We start from the raw sequence: 17,436 nt of genomic DNA on the forward strand, positions 1-17,436 counted from the left end.
TTACTTCCCACTATAAGTTGGATCTTGCATCTAGGGGTAGAGCATCCTTTGGCTCCGCGGTGCTCCGGAATATCCTTCCATGATGGCCGCCCAAGATTCAGGTAGCTGGGGACTCTGTCCCACAGGTTGCAGACAAATGAATCTCCTACTTCAGATTTAGAAGTTATGTACTCACCATAACGTTCCATCTGAGTAGGTGTATTCATTTGTCTGCAACCATCCCGCCCTCCTATCCCCCTGGCCTTTCAGTTTCCTGCATATTGTGTGTTACCCTTTTCAGGGTGTTCTTGCTGTTGGCAAACTCGATCTGAGGTCATGAGGGTAGAGCAGGGCATTATGGGTGAGGGGAGGAGCTGAGAGCTTGGATCCATAGCTGGTAAACCATGCCGGTTCGGATCCGATATCGGATCCATAACCCACAGGTTGCAGACAAATGAATACACCTACTCAGATGGAACATTATGGTGAGTACATAACTTCTAATTTTCTCAGTTAATTAGTCCTGATGAGGGTTGTTGGGTTCTTTCTCTTGAGTTAGTCCTGATAGGGACTTTTGATTTTGGTGTTATTTCACTACTTCCTATTAAGTCCCGAAAAGGACGTTTTTCCTTTTCTCAGTTAAATAGTCCTGATAAGGACTTTTGTGTTACATTTCAGATTCATAAATATAATTTAGTCCTGACAAGGACTTTTTGGAGTGCACTTCCTGAAGACTGTAAATAAATAAAGAGATGCAGTCCAGAGTTCATCGGTTTCCAACGTAGCTATATTTGGTCAAGGTGCATCATACAGACAATCTCCTAGCATTGATCAGAGTGATCTGGCAGCAGGGAGGCAGTTGCTTATATCTATCAGAGGGTGAGCGTGTCCACGAAGGTGGTCCAATCCATGAGTCGGGGCCATGTTTGGGGGCTTGGCCTTTATTCACTGCACTCCGGTCTCTGATTGTGGGCTCTTTAGTGGACCTAATTGAGGATGGACATCAGCTATTAAATGTATCAAAAAACTTCAGTTTCATTACTTCCTATCACCTTTGATAGAGTTCAGTGTTTACATACAAGTTGAAAATGTTTCAAGTGACTCATTCTCCCATTTTTCATCACTGTTTTAATTAAACATTAATTCGAGTTGGTATTCTATATATGTTAGGAATGCTCACATAAGGAATTACAGTAGTGTTTAAACATTTATACACATATAGAGTCCTGATATGTTCACTGTTGAATGCTTTACAGAACATACAGTTTCTATCTTTTGTGTATCTCATGGTGGGTACGTGAGTTGGGCTAGTTAAGAATTTCAATAAGAAGACAGCCGCTATAGTTGTATAGTTATATTCAGTGTTTGCTTTTTACTTAGTTATGTTCTAAAATGGGTTTACAGTAAATCGGTACAATTGTATGCTCTGAGATGGCCTAGCGCTTAAGTGGCCTTCTTTGGGGAGGTGTCTGTTTAGTTTGGGTGGTCTGGAATGCGAGTATAGGTGGAATGTAATACATTAATGTTTTATAATTTTAGAATTTAGAGTTATCTTGTATTGTATTATGTTAAATTTGATCTATTGTTAGTGGGTAGTATGAATTAAGTTCATAGGTTCATAGGTTGGTACTAGGCTATCGGCCCTAGGGCCTATGCAAGCCTAGCCATAACAATTCCCTGGATATTTCTTCCCACAATATTTACTTCTCTGGGCCCCTGTCTAGCAGGGCGACTGACATGATCCCTGGGGTGAATTTCCTACCTCCCATCCAATCATCAAGGTTCCTTTTGAAGAGGGCCGATGAGGCGCTCTGCTTGATGTGTATGGGCAGTTTATTCCAGAGTATGGGGAATTTCTGGGTCAGGAACCTATCCCTCCAGCATGTTTTATTCATTGTGATGACAAGGTTTAGATCCCTGGAGTGTGTGGCTCTGAGGGATTGGGATTTCTTTAAGTGGAGCATGTCCAACAGCTCAGGGTTTGACATGGCCTTGTATGTTAAGCAGAGATCGCCTCTGAGTAGACGATATGCCACAGAGTATAGCTGGAGTTTTTTTAGACAGTCAGCATATGGCATCTGCTTTAGGCCTGTGATTCTTTTAGTGAGGTATTTCTGTGGCCTTTCAGCTGTTGCAAATGTCTTGTGAAGTACATACCAAATAGGGCATTATACTCTATAATGGGTCTAATGAGGGATGAGTACAGTGGGACAGTGACCTCCTTTTTTCTGGATGAAAAGCCCTTAGTGATGAGGTGTGCCACATAGAAGGAATTCCTGACTGTTGTGGTGATGTGGTTATCGAAAGTGAGACCACTGTCCACCTGTGTCCCTAAGTCTCTCATCACACTTTCGATGTTTAGTGTCCTGCCACCTATGTGGTAATTCATGGGTACATGTTTTTTTCCAAAGGGGATAACTATACATTTCTTGGCATTAAGCTTGAGCCCATGGCTCTGGCACCAGGCATCTGTTTCTGTAAGGCCCTTTTGTAGAATATCCATATAATTTGGGGATTCAATAATGGCTCCCAGTTTGCAGTCATCTGCAAACTTTGTTAACTAGAGTCCCTTAGTGTTGGCCTGTACTTCAGAGAAGTAGATGCCAAACAAGAGTGGTCCCAGGACTGAACCCTGAGGTACTCCACTGTCACTTGTCTGGAGCTGGATTTGGTGTCGGCTACTTTTACAGTCTGGGTTCTGTCAGTAAGCCAGTTGGCAACCCATCGAGTGATGTAGGGATTTATGCCCAGCTTAGTAAGTTTATCTATGATTCCAGAGTAGGGGATGGTGTTGAAGGCCTTGGCAAGGTCTAGATAGGCTGTGTGGACCACCTTACCCTCATCCACAGCTCTGGAGACTGATTCGAAGAAGTCAATCAGATTCAGGAGACAGGATTTGCCCTTCACAAACCTAAACTGGGTGGGGTCCAGTGTTTGAAGGTTGCCAATGTCTTTGTTTATAAGTTCCTTGATAATGCATTCCATGCCCTTGCAGATCAGGCTTGTCAGACTGATGGGACGGTAGTTCCCGGGATCCAAGGCAGATCCTCCCTTGTGGAGTGGGATAACTGTAACTGTGCGCCACTCAGTGAGCATGAAGCCTGAGGTGAGGCTATGATTAAACATGACACTTAGGTGAGGTGCCAGTTCATTTTGTAGTTCATGTAGTACACAGCCTGGGATGTCATCTGGTCCCATGGATGCTGTATTTTTAGCTTTGGAGAGTTCAGTTTCTACCTGTGTGGCTGTGATTATCAGAATTTGGCAATCTTTTGGTATTGAGATGGGCCCTTTAGGGGGTGAGAGGGGGTGAAGTTGGCACTAAATCAATCTGCAAGGATATTGGCAATATCCTTGGGATCAGTATATTTAATGCCATTCTGTTGTAGCTCAGAGCAGATCATGGCATTGCCATTTAGATTCTTGACAAAACTATAGAATGCCTTGTGGTTGTCTTTGGAATCTTTGGCAATTCTATTTTCGTAGCTTCTTACTGAGGCTGGTGAGGGAATTTTTTGCATCCTGGGATTTTCCTCTTTTTTGCAACAGTTTCTTCCTTCTGTTGTACAGTTTGTTTATAGCAGGGGACCACCAGATTGGCTTCCTTTTTTTGGAGAAGAGCATCTTGGTTCTATTTGGGATGGCACGATTCATGCATGAGTGGATGTGCTCGTACAGTGCCTTAGTGGAGGATTCTGCAGTCAAACTTCCAGATCCCATCTGGGTGGGTGTTGTGAAGTTTGTCACTTCTGACCTTAGTAGCTTGAAGTTGGCTTTGAAGAAGTTTTTTTAGGAGGTTTCCTTACTGGGGTGGGGTGGGGGGTGGGATGTGGATGTCAATGGTGGTTTGCTTATGGTCAGACCTGACCAATGAGGGGGTGACCACTGGTGTGCAGCATTTATCTCCCATGTTAGTAATGGCCAGGTCTAGGATATTAGAGCCCCTGGTGGGACAATGGATTAGTTGATCCAGGGCATTGGAATTTATGAATTCCAAGAACCGTTGGGAAAAGGAGTTGGTACCCGAGTAGTTTTCCCAATTAATGGCAGGGTAGTTGAACTCACCAGTATTAGGGTGTTTGGTTGCATCTTAATATTTTCCAGTATGTTTAGAAAGGTGTAGTGAGACTCTTGTGGCATGGTGGGGGATCGGTAGCAAGCTACAGTTTGGATTGTAGTCTTACCTAGTGTTTGTTGCACCTGGAGAATTTCAGATACATTGTGTTGGGCAACTAGCCTGGAGGTGTGAACATCCTTGGTGAATATGGACACTCCTCCACCTTTAGTGTTTCGGTCTTGGTTTTGTGGCCGAAAAGTGTGGTAAGAATTGTAGTCTGGTATTGCAGGGGTTCTCTCTGGAGCCTTGAAAAAGGTCTCAGTTACTGCACAGATATTGATGTTCTCCATTTTTAGGAGTGCCTTGAGAGAGTGCATTTTGAGGTTTAGACTTCTAGCATTGGGTAGCATTACCTTCAGATTTTGCATGCTTGTATCTATTACAGTGGTGGTTTTATCCTTTGAACCTTGCCTAAAAAAGGCACTATAGGGGTGGCAAGAGCTTTAGCCAGTAACCTGAATCCCAGGGGTGACAGGTGCAGACCATCTCTGGCAAAGCATCATAGTTTGTCGATCATGTCCTCCCAGGCAGACAAATACTGGATCCCCTTTGAATGACACCAGAAGCTTAGCCAATTGTTGAAGTCAATCATTTTGTCCTTATACTGTGGTATCATCCTGGGCGAAGGCAGGATGGTACTCAGGGCTAGGGTCATACCTGCCTGGGTCACATGATCCAAGAGCTCTTCCATGTCTCTTTTCATATAGTACAGGGAGGTACGTCTCAAGTCATTCACTCCAGTCACAGGTACATTCTAATTTGTGTGTCCATACATGGTGCCTAGGGGGTCGGGGACTTCACGGTGGTGGCATAGAGTGAGTGGATCCAAGTATTAACCTAGAAACTGCAATACAGTTTGGGTCCGGGGATGCATGGAATGTAATCTCTGGGTTTGTATTCCATGCGTTACATTAACATTGTCATTGTATTTTGCAGTGTGTTGTTGTATTATGATTTTAGTCCCAGTTTACATTTCTATTTAATTTGACGTTTGGGGTATCGGGCTATTAGATCTAAGACATGTTATGGAGCATTTCTAAAAATGTTAGTAGTGTGTAGTTTTAAAATAAAGCATTCTTTTTTGATATTAGTGCAGCTCCCACTGTATTTCATTGTAGAAGTAATAGACTGCAATTTTCCATTATACCACAAGGTGGAGCTCCTTTTCAGGAATATAAAAGATAATTTTGAAAGTGAAAGCGAAGAGACTGGAACACTGACACCGCAACAACTTAATGCCTTTGGCAAAATCAGTGAGACTCATGACTCCGGAACCCAGAATGGCTCAGTGGAAGCCTAACTCAAGGCAATCCAGAAGGCTAAGGTGGAGAGGAGATATCCTCTCCAATATTCAAGACCCTATGCTTCCTCCTGTTGAAGGAGAGGAGGACACTGATGATGACTGGGGTTTCAGTGGGCTTTTTTATAAGGATGTTCGAGACCCCATCGGCTGTAATCTCAATGTAAATGCACCGGAATTCATTCCTTGTCATTTTGAGCAGCCTAGACCTAACAATAGACTAAGTGATGTTTCTGTGCCTTTTTCAGAACCTGATACTGATGGAGGCCCTGCTATGCAAACTTCAGAAAATAGTGCTGAGGACAGTCATACCGTTATGGAAAAAGAAAGTGAAGCTATACAAGAGAAGATCTTAGAAGTAGACAATATGCCTACTGAAGAACTGGACATTGAATGTGATGTGAGTGACAAACCTTCCAAGCAAAATCCCTTAGCTGTCTTTTCCGAACCAAAACTGCAGAGACTGATTCAGCCCCCACAGTGACTAACATATAACAATTTGGGACATAGTACACAGGAACCTGTGACCACAGCTCATCAGAGAGTCCTTGCCCATGATCCCTATGCCTCCTACTCCAGTGGTGACACCCCATGCCAAGTTAAGCATAAGACTGATTGCCTTTGGAGGAATGCACCTTTTGAATGCAAAAATATTGTTCAGTTGATGGTTATTAGTGCTTGTAAATATTTGCTGCTAATCTACCTTTGACTTGGGAGGACCCAAGATTTTTAAGTGGGGGAGAGTGTAGCTCCCACAAAGCCATTGTAGAAGTAATAGACTGCAGTTTTCCATTATACCACAAGGTGGAGCTCCTTTTCAGGAATATAAAAGGCAATTTCAAAAGTGAAAGAGAGGAGACTGGAACACTAGCTGAAGGAGGGAAGACTGAAACACTAGCTAAAGAAAAAAAGGGCCTTGCAGCATGACTGGATTTCTTTTCTAGTGTTTTGGGACAGGGAAGTGAAGTAGCAGATTGTGTCTGTCTCTTGCTGAAATCCTGGATGATGGTATTTTGTGGAATCAGGAAGATCAGTAGTTTCGCGCCTGCACATGATTCAGCAAGAAAAGGAGTTCGCTCAAGCCTAGTACAGAGAAGCCATAGATGGTTACCAGAGTTTTGGCAGGTGATTTTTCTACTTTTCTCATCAGAGGAACTGCGGTGCATGGTCACTAGGATATTCTTGAAAGAGTGGTGAGAGGCTTTAGCCATCATTTTATACTTTTATAAGATTGTGGATCCCCCCAAATGCTTTGTGGGTTACAAATAACTGGGATCCATATGAGCTCCAACTTTGTCCCCCATCATGCTGGCAGTAAGACTGTAAGTAGCCACTGGCCAGTGAATAGGGTATAATACAGTGTTTCATAGTTGGTCTGTTTAGAATTGATCAAGGGGGTAGAGAGTGTTAGTACTGTTGCCTTAAAGAATCTTTACTGCTCAATGACATTGCATTTTCTCATATTTGTATTGTTGCACTATAAATCTTCTTTGTTCAATGATAATGCATTTTGCTCATGTTAGTACTGCTGTTTTAAAGAACCTTTAGTACTCAATGTCATTGCATTTTCTCATATTTGTACTGTTGCATTATAAAGTTTTATTATTCAGTGACATTGCATTTTGCTCGTGTTAGTACTGCTGCCTTCAAGAATCTTTACTGCTCAATGACATTGCATTTTCTCATATCTGTATTGTTGTATTATAACTATTTTATTGCTCAATGTTTCCTGTGTTTGTATTGCTGCATTATAAAAGCTTTACTGCTCATTGATATTACCTTCTTTATGCATGTTTGAATGTCAAGACCTTTTCTGGTGAGTTCTGGGGCAAGGGATGAATGTATGATTTCATCGCATGCATATCTCACCTTGCCTTATTGCTAACTGGTGCACTGTTGAGATAATTTGTTTGTTGTTGTGCTATTACCCTTTAAAACTAGATTTGTCACCTAGAATAAAATCTGTCATCACTTGTCACCTTGGTGTGTTGGGCCTAATAGGGGTGTCACCAGAGTCAGGTAGGAAGGAACCCATATCTACTTCAGCTACACCTGCCGGTGTGTTACATTAGGTTTCTTACTGAGGCTTTTTATTATGGGCATGTGTTGGTTATTGTATTCTCCTTGGGGTCCCGTGTGTAGTTAAAGTGTGTGTGATTAGTTCCATAAACTGTGCCATCGCCACGTGGTTTGAAACCTCATTGGCATTGTGCCTAAATGGCTCTGTCTGCCCAATGAGAATGGGCACTTTTTGAAATTCTCTGGACTCTCTTCATAGCTCTAAAGAATTATTTTAAGTGGTTTTAGCCAGTCTTAAGTCTAGTAGTGATCTCACTGGGCAGACGGGTCCTTGTTATCTGAATCCTTATTTTTTGTTATCATCCTAACATGTTCTGAAAGGTGTATGTCGCCAAATTCAGAAAATGTAGCATGGGCATTGTAGTAGGAAAGGGATAATGTTAGTTATTTGTCCCCTGTTGAGGAGTAGAGAGGGGCCAGCAGTGTACTAGACTTAGGAGATGATATTCATCCATTCTGATCACACTGGTGAATGGTACAAGTGGCCCATGTGGAGCCACATTTGCTCAAAACTAATGGAGACATAATGTAGTCACCACTCACCCCCAATGCCGCATAACCAACTTTTAGACTAGAGAAAATCTCAAGGACACATAAGGGCTTTAATGCTTGTGGAGGAATAAGCTTCATCCATTGATTTGATAGGGGCCGTGAGCTCGACTTATCTGATAATAGAGCATTGTGCTAGTCTGCAATAAAGTGGCTAACACTGGCTAGTTACTGGACTTATACAGATTTGGTGGCATCTAACTCCGTGGATGGAGCTGTGTCACTTAGATGGAGTGCTAGGGTGCTTAAACAGCTAAACACCGGCTTGGTACAGTGAAAGGGATGACACATGGGGTACTAAAATGAGGGGAGACTCAGACGATAGTGGAAGGGGTTACCTGGGATTTTGTATGGCCTTTATTACCTGGAATGGTTAACTTTTATGTTTCATAAAGGGAATGTTTTTCACAAGAAACAGCTGTATATCAGGTAGTGATGGCAGTGGATGGGCGTAATTGATAGTTAGGTTACATGGAGGTGAATAGGATTACCTTAGATGGCATTGTAATGTCCTTTTCTCCAAAATTATTATGGAAGGAGCATTCACAGCCAGGTCTTAAATTTTGTGGGGATTGCAGGAAGCCTTGGTCAGAGTCTAACTATTCTAACAGTTAACCTGTCTAGTTTGGCTCTTGTTTGGTAGGGCATAATTGTTGCTAAACAGTGTAATGCCCTCTAAAATGTAAGAGATTGAGAACTCTGATTACTAAAAAACATGCTAACAGACTTATCGGATACACTAGTAGTACACTGCCGGCCCCTGTCTACCCCCCAACAGGGGACAAATAACTAACATTATTCCTTCCCTACCACAATGCCCATGCAACATTTTCTGAATTTGGTGACACGTACCTTTCAGAAAATGTTAGGATGGTAACAAAAAATAAGGATTCAGATAGCAAGGACCCATCTGCCTAGCAAGACCACTACTAGACTTAAACCTGGCTAAAACCACTTAAAATAATTCTTTAGCGCTATGAAGAGAGTCCGGAGAATTTCAAAAAGTGCCCATTCTCATTGTGCAGAAAGAGTCATTTAGGCACAATGCCAATGAGGTTTCAAATCACATGGTGATGGTGCAATTTATGGAACTGATCGCACATGCCTTAACTACACTCAGGACCCCAAGGAGAATACAATATCCGACACATGTCCATAATAAAAAGCCTCAGTAAGAAACTTAATATCAAAAAAGAACACTTTATTTTAAAACTACACGCTACTAACATTTTTTAGAAAAGCTCCGTAACATGTCTTATACCTAGTAGCCCAATACCCCAAGCATCAAATTAAATAGAAATATAAACTGGGACTAAAATCATAATACAACAACACACAGCAAAATACAATGACGATGTTAATGTAACACATGGAATTTAAACCCAGAGATTACATTCCATGCATCCTCGGACCAAAACTGTATTGCAGTTTCTAAGTTAATACTTGGATCCACTCACTTTATGCCACCACCGTGAAGCCCCCGACCCCCTAAGCACCATGCAGGGACATGCAAATTAGAACGTACCTGCAACTTAATTCATACTACCCACTAACAATAGATCAGATTTAACATAATATAATACAAGATAATGCTAAATTCTAAAATTATGAAACATTAATGTATTAGATTCCACCCATACCTGCATTCCAGATCACCCAAACTACACAGACACCTCCCTAAAGAAGGCCACGAAAGCACTAGGCCATCTCAGAGTGTAAAATTGTACCCATTTACTGTAAACCCACTTCAAAACATAACCAAGTAAAAAAGCGAACATTGAATATAACTATCCAACTATAGTGGCTGTTCTCTTATCAAAATTCTTAACTAGCCCAACTCGCACACCCACCATGAGATACACAAAAGATAGAAATTGTATGTTCCGTAAAACATCCAATGGTGAACATATCAGGACACTATATGTGTATAAATGTTTAAACACTTCTGCAATTCCTTATGTGAGCATTTCTAACATGGATAGAATACCAACTCGAATTAATGTTTGATTAAAACAGTGACAAAGAAATGGGAGAATGAATTGCTTGAAACATTTTCAGCTTGTATGTAAACACTGAACTCTATCAAAGGTGTTGGGAAGTAATGAAACTGAAGTTTTTTGATACATTTAATAGTTTATGTCCATCCTCAATTAGGTCCGCTAAGGAGTCCACAATCCAAGACCGGAGGGTAGTAAATAAAGGCCAAGCCCCCAAACACGCCCCTGACTCATGGATTGGACCACATTCACAGACACGCTCACCCTCTGATAGAAATAAGCAACTGCCTCCCTGCTGCCAGATTATTCTGACCAGCACTAGGAGATTGTCTGTACTGTGCGCCTTGATCAAATAAAGCTACATTGGAAACCAATGAACTCTGGACTGTGTCTCTTTATTTATTAACAGCCATCTGGAAGTGCACTCCAGAAAGTCCTTATCAAGACTAAACTGTATCTGAATCTGAAGACTAACACAAAAGTCCTTATCAGGACTATTTAACTGAGAAAAGGAAAAACGTCCTTTTCAGGACTTAATAGGAAGTGGTGAAATAACACCAAAATCAAAAGTCCCTATCAGGGCTAACTCAACAGAAAGGACCCAACAACCCTTATCAGGACTAGTTAGCTGAGAAAAAAGTCCTTTTCAGGACTAAACAGGAACTTGCAAAATAATACCAAACCCAAAGTCCTTATCAAAAAATGTCCAAGAAAAACAGTTAGTTATGATCATTCAATTACTGTATTTGCTCTAAGTGTCTGTAGCTATTGATGCAATGCACCCCATGAGCAAAAAATAGGAAAAATGGGTTTTGGATGTATGTATGGATGGATGGATGGAGTTAGTCACCATTAAGGCAGTTAAGGAATGTAAACTAAACCTCCTTGTTATCACCACCAACTACACCTCATGCAGAAAAATCTCCTAACACCAACACAACATGGTTTTCATCCCCATCATAGCACCACCACTCTTATAACTTTCAGTCAGACCATTGTCAAAGCCCCTAATGAAAACACATTAGTCTTTAGTCTCTTCCTTGATTTATCCAAATGTTTTGACACTGTATCCCACAATCTGCTTATATCTAAACTTAAAGACCTTAACCTCTCTGGTTCGCTAGCTACCTCTCTAATAGACTCCACTCTGTCAGGTGGCTATCCCTTCCTTCCTGTTCATACTGGTGTACCCCATGTTCAATACTAGGGCACCTCCTCTTTAAATTTTTACAAATAATGTTCACTCTTCATGTCCCCACTCTTCTCTTATCCAGTATGCTGATGTTTCCACTATCATATCCTGTTATGATAATCTCCCCCACCTTTTATCCCTTACCCACGACTTGCTTCTGTCTGTTGAAAAATGGCTAACTAGCAACAAACTCCTACTTAACCCAAAAAAAAAAAAAACTACTTCTGTTCCTCCCTAAAAACCTACAACACTACAAAACCTCCTTCTCAATCTCTTCTGTCAACAACACTATCTCAGCAGAAACTCATAACAAACTCCTTGGTGTGGCTATTGATGATCAACTTAAGACTGATGTCCACATTCTACAAGCCATCAAAAACCACACCAAAAACTAGGTCTACTATATAGGAATAAAAAATACCTCACAAAGAACACAAAACAATCTCTGGTCCAGACGTTTCTACTACCTACTCTCTTCTATGCTGCACCTATTCTCACTAATTTACAAACCAACCTCATGGCTAAACTTGAATCTACTTACAATAAAATAGCTAAATTTGCTGCAAATCTTCCATACCACTCCTACCACTGCTCTGCCCTACAAAATCTTCTTTGGTCAGAAGCTCATAACCAACTCCTACTTCCTCAACTCCAACTCACTCACTCACTCCATTCTTACAAATCCCCTTCAATGCCCTGCTCTCTCTACCCTAATCTCTCCCTACACTCCCAAACATTGTCTATGCAGTGCAGACCTACATCTTCTTGAAGATTATAAGCCCAGCAAAAAAGCTGGGAAACTTCTTTATAGCCATTCTGTTGCTAATATTTGGAATAAGTTTCCCCTAAACCTGAGCTCTACCTAGAGGTCTTCCTGTTTAAAAAAAAAAAAAAGATAAAAGATCACATGATCAGAACATGGTCCTGCCCGTGTCTCACTCCAACCTCCTCCATCTTGCTAGTACTATATTAACAATCATCCTTACCCCTATTTCTTTTAATCTATCTTAATGTCAAATAAGAACTGTAACATATCTTACTTTAATTATACCCTTCATGCCAATCAAACTGTAATTGAATATTTCGCTGTTATATGCATTTTTACCCTCTGTATGTATGAAACTAAATAAGATTTGTCTAAAAGTCTGTCTCTGTACCTTAGAATTTCTTTATTTCTTGTATAGTAGGCACCCTAATGGTGTATCTTGTGTATCTTGTTCATGGTTGATGTATTTTTATCTGGTCATTGTTTATGTTTTTTTTTTGTTTTGGAGCTTTTCTCCTTGGGGCTCTGCTGAAAAAAGGCTTCTAGCCCAGTCAGACTAACCCAGTTAACAAATGTCAAATAAAATAAAAATAAATAGATATCCTTCCAATATCACCATTTTCAAAGAAAATAAGAATACATATTAATAGTAGAAAGTTATAATAGCAATAATGAAATGACATGTTGGTTGTGATCAGTTGATGTATTGGTGCTTATCACAGACATTTTAATTAAGAACTTCGCCAGTCTGAAATTAATGCATAGAAAAAAAGAAACATAACAAAACATTAAGGAGTCAAATGATTATAAGGGATAATCAAATAATTATAATCAAAGATTATGCTTACTTTGCTTAAAGCAGTGCAATGAAATAATGAAACAGTAAGACTATTAAGCAGGAAATTAATGGAATCAGCAATAAAGTATGCAAAAAATGAAGATTAACAAAGAATAGTTTGATTGGCAAAATAACTTACTAAGACTGAATTTTGGGTCATTGATATTATTCATAATACCATGCAAATAAAAACAGATCAATAGCACCAACATGAATTTAACTGGAAAACAGTAAATGTAAATTGATTATAGAAAATACTTTGCTTTTAGAAGTAGGTAATACAATAGATAATTCAAATAAAAACAAAACTTCAAATAGTACAGCCATTAAATAAGTAAACAATGACCAGATTTCTCAAGAATCCCAAGTACCTTCACATATCTGTTAATGCTAAATGGCAATGTATCCAAACTCATAAATGTATGGACAGATATCCAAAAGCAACAACAAACCAAAATTCCACTGCAGTATTGTTTAAAGTGATACAATTTAAATGAGTATAAGAATAACAACTCAAGTTCAATACCTCTTTCGTTTTCTGATAGCAGACAACCACAGCTTCTGCTCATGTCAGAATCCAAAACATGAACACAGACACACAGACATAGAGACAGACTACAGACACACACACACACACACACACACACACACACACACACACACACACATGCACGCATGCACACACAGACACACACACACACACACACACACACACACATGCATACACTCTGACAAGGGTAACCAGCATTCTGTAAAAGTCTCTTAAGTTGCAAGTCTGCAATCTGTATTGGAAAACATGCTGTTTGCACGGATGGGTCACCAAGCTTCACAAACTGCTAGCTGTGCAGCTTTGCAGTAAGGGTTTTTTCCTGTAGTGTTTGAATGTTTGCTGTCATGGTGGTTTGAGTCTTCTTAATATATTCCAATAGAATCCTGACTAGTTAAGCCCTGGTTCCTCTAAGGTATTCATCCATTCCTGTCCTAGTCCTTCATCCATGTTGCTCCACATTGGCTTTTTAGCCATTCTTAGACCGCTGGATAGTGTGGAATTTTCCAGCAATGTAGTGAGGTAAATTATTCATCCATTCCTGTCCTAGTCCTTCATCCATGTTGCTCCACATTGGCTTTTTAGCCATTCTTAGACCTCTGGACAGTGTGGAATTTTCCATCAATCTAGTGAGGTAAATCTCCTCCCACTGGAGGCCTTTAAGTTTTCTGATATTTTTCACCAAAGAAAAATGGCTAGTTATTGTCCCTGTTCTTTTTGGGTGGGTGCAATGGGGTCGTATCCTCCCTCATATTGCCTTAGTAATTCATTTGGGAGCTTCAGGTAAGACTCTGAAGAATTTTTTTTGCTGTTTGCTTTCTGGTGGGACCTTGCAGCTGTGGTGATATCCATACTGAGGTGTGGAGGAAGGGGTTGCCTCCAGGTACAAAACCTTCAGATCCAGGGAATTCTAGTAGAGCTTCTTTGAATTTGACTTTCTATAGGATGAAACAGTACAAAATGTAGACCACCTATTGTGGACTAGGTCCCCTTATAGGTTCTCCAAACCCAGTTGAGTGTCTGGTTTTCCCCAGGACCAACAAGTAAAAATAAAAGGAAAAGCCTTGTTGCTTGAAGTAATCCACTGTTGTATTCTTGTAGATATTTTCCAGGTAAACAGCTAACCAGAGTAGAGTGAACACACTCTCAAACATCAAGCAATGAAAACATGAAGTAATCCATCTTTTGAGTTTTAAGTCATCTAGTTTATTCAAAGTAATGGGTACTTTCATCTATTAGATTTCATCAGATACAATGATTCTTCTTGAAAAAAAAAACATCCAGGGCTGGAGACAAACAGTTTAAGAAGTCATTCAGAAGCATGCTTGTCACATTTATGTTTTGTTGCCCCCCCCCAAGCTGTTCACCATTTACCCTTCTCAATCTCAACAGTAAGTATGAGAGACAATAAGGGTGTTCTGTTTTATGTTTTAGAGGACTATTCCACATGCAGCTAGAAACAGCTCTTGCCTTCTTTAGTTTGTGTCATCTGAATTTTAATAACTACCGAAAGGGCAGAATGTTTGCTCTTTATAGCCCTTTTCCAAATTATAGATACTCAAAGCATCTGTAAACATTATTAACACAACAAGCCAGACACGGTATTCTCATGATTTATTTATAAGGGCAGGAAGTACAATGCTGTACAGATCACACAAAGCCACAAGGGAATAGGGTTGCTACTCCTCCTTTCGTAATTACTATATTGAACAGAGCAGGGTGCAACTTTTAAAGCCTTGCAGTAGTTTAATAAAATACAGTTTCATAACAGACTCCACTTAGTACATATTTATGTTTATAGCACTTTACTGTTAATGTTTTATAGACTTGATATTATGATGCAATCGATTAATTAAACCTTTCTGTAGATGTTCATATTTATGTAGCATATTGATGAGTGAAATTCCTTGTGACACCCTCGTATAAATTATGTACTGATTATACTTTATTTTCATCTTCTAGGATGCACCTCCACCAGGTTTATATGATGTTCAGAAGTCCTTTGAGAAATTACAGGGCAAAAGCCAATATGTGCCACCACGCTCTGAAACTGCAGCAAGAAAACATGGCTCATTCCTTAGTACAGCACCCAGGGATCCTGTTTTTATTAAGACTGACAGAGATGCACCAGGTAAGTTAATGCATGCCACTTTAGCATAGTGATAGCTTAATTAAATGTCAGATCCACTGAAGCATATGCTTGAAACTAATTTTGGTTAACAGCAGAATGCTGTTTTCTCCCCTTCCTCTCTCATTTCTAATTCCATCAGTCTTACACCTGATACCATCCAGTAACAATCACTTCTTTCAAAGCTGCTTTGTTTTTAGCAGTGTTTTTTTTTTCTTTTTCACTAACTGAGGGACTGCTGTCATTAATGAGTCTGCGTTCTAAGTCAGTTATTTTAGTTCTTAGTAGCAGTCATGGGTACTAAGTCCAGTGATATACAGTTTTCTTATTTATTATGTAAACATGTTTTTTTCTTTGTGCTGGTTGTTGTTTTGAATATTTCTTAAGTATATGCTTATTGCCTTCTTTCTGACATATTAAATTAACAAACATACGACACTGACTTCTTGAAGTGATAGTCTGCTAGTGTCAAGCTTTTGCCTGACTTATGTGTCGTGAGACACAGATCCTATTAAAAAAGATAGAACAGTAATAAAAAATAATTTTGTCCATTATGTTATAAAACCAGGGGATAAGCCTACCTTGCAAAAAAAGACTTGTAAACTAGTATATAATTTTCCACTCTACATATACATGGTATGTCTCTCCCAAGTGTCAATTATTCAAGTCTCAACATATTCCTAAGGTTGGAGGACATGCACCACAGCTAAGCTGTCTAACAGTCTATATTTTACACACAATAAAAAAGCTCCTCTACCTCAAAATGTATGTGATCCCTGATGTACTTTCTGTTCTAGCATCACCTATGCTAAAAGGCATTGTCTTGATATTTCTGTTAGAAATCATTGGAAAAGAATTAATTTTTCCTTTGTTATGCTACTGAATTATTAGATGTAACTGGTTATTAGCAGTTAATGTGAACTGTTAGATGCCTCTTTAGTGATCCATAAAATCCACATTTTGTGTTTGTTCATTACTTTTAAGCTTGATGCACATGAAACCCGTAATATTATCATATTGGTTACCACATAGAAAAGTGCTTATTTATGTTTTGTGTCACCATCTGTTATGAGATAAACTTAGCAAAGCAGAATATATTTAAGTGTGTTTCTGCAGTAAAATGAACAGAGGATGTTAACATTTTAAATCTGTTGTATGACGTGCTGCTACAGTTAATCCCAACAGAGTCCTCCTGCCCTCTGGCATAAGATTTGCATAATTTCCCCAGGATTGTCTTTTGCATAGTATGGTTGCTAATTTAAACATTGTGGTTGAGAAGATTCTGAAGATTGAGAGTTCTTCTTAAAAATACTGCTCTATAAAGTAAGCCCTTATTTGGCTGTTCTAATGTGGTGTGCACTGAATGGAAGTTGGCCAACCCTTTTGGTAAGCAAGTCAGTGAATATTGAACTCAGTCCTTTTTAAGAATTATTTTAATACCTTTCTTAATATATGTAATTCAGTCAGGCAATGAAGTTCTCTTCATAAAGTTTTCAAGTCTAAATGAAGCCTTAGTCTACCAGAAAATAAAGTTGAATTCATATATTCTTCTCATTTCAGGATAAAATAAATGTACTTGTCACTATGTAGTTAGTTGTGGTCCAGAATACAGTTTTTGTACAAATATCAGAACACTTAAACTACATCTTAAAGACCCAGATGTACACAGATACAAACACACGTATGTATTTGAGTACAAAATGTATGTCAATATATATTTATATATCATATGTATGTGTTTTATATATATATATATATATATATATATATATATATATATATATATATAGGTTTATTATCAAAATATGTCACAGCACTCATGCAAAACTTGGAAAGTTGAATGTGTGTTTTCCAGTTTCCGTAATGCCAATCCAGAAATGCAGAAATGTTTGAATCCTCATTAGCGAACGGTTGTGTGCATTCACTAATATGGAGTCGATGTTC

General features: G+C 39.4%; 1 protein-coding gene across 1 annotated transcript in view; it reads left to right on the forward strand.

Moving 5' to 3' along the window:
- Positions 1-17,436, forward strand: part of STPG2 (sperm tail PG-rich repeat containing 2) — a 3,054,419-nt gene that overhangs the window by 2,283,485 nt on the left and 753,498 nt on the right. The window contains exon 11 of the mRNA XM_044066272.1: positions 15,327-15,495. Within this exon, the coding sequence (XP_043922207.1) occupies positions 15,327-15,495 (169 nt within the window). The remainder of the gene's footprint in view (positions 1-15,326; positions 15,496-17,436) is intronic.

This window comes from Protopterus annectens, chromosome 3.part1, assembly GCF_019279795.1.
Source record: "Protopterus annectens isolate FY-2018-M chromosome 3.part1, PAN1.0, whole genome shotgun sequence".
Taxonomy (NCBI): Eukaryota; Metazoa; Chordata; order Ceratodontiformes; family Protopteridae; genus Protopterus; species Protopterus annectens.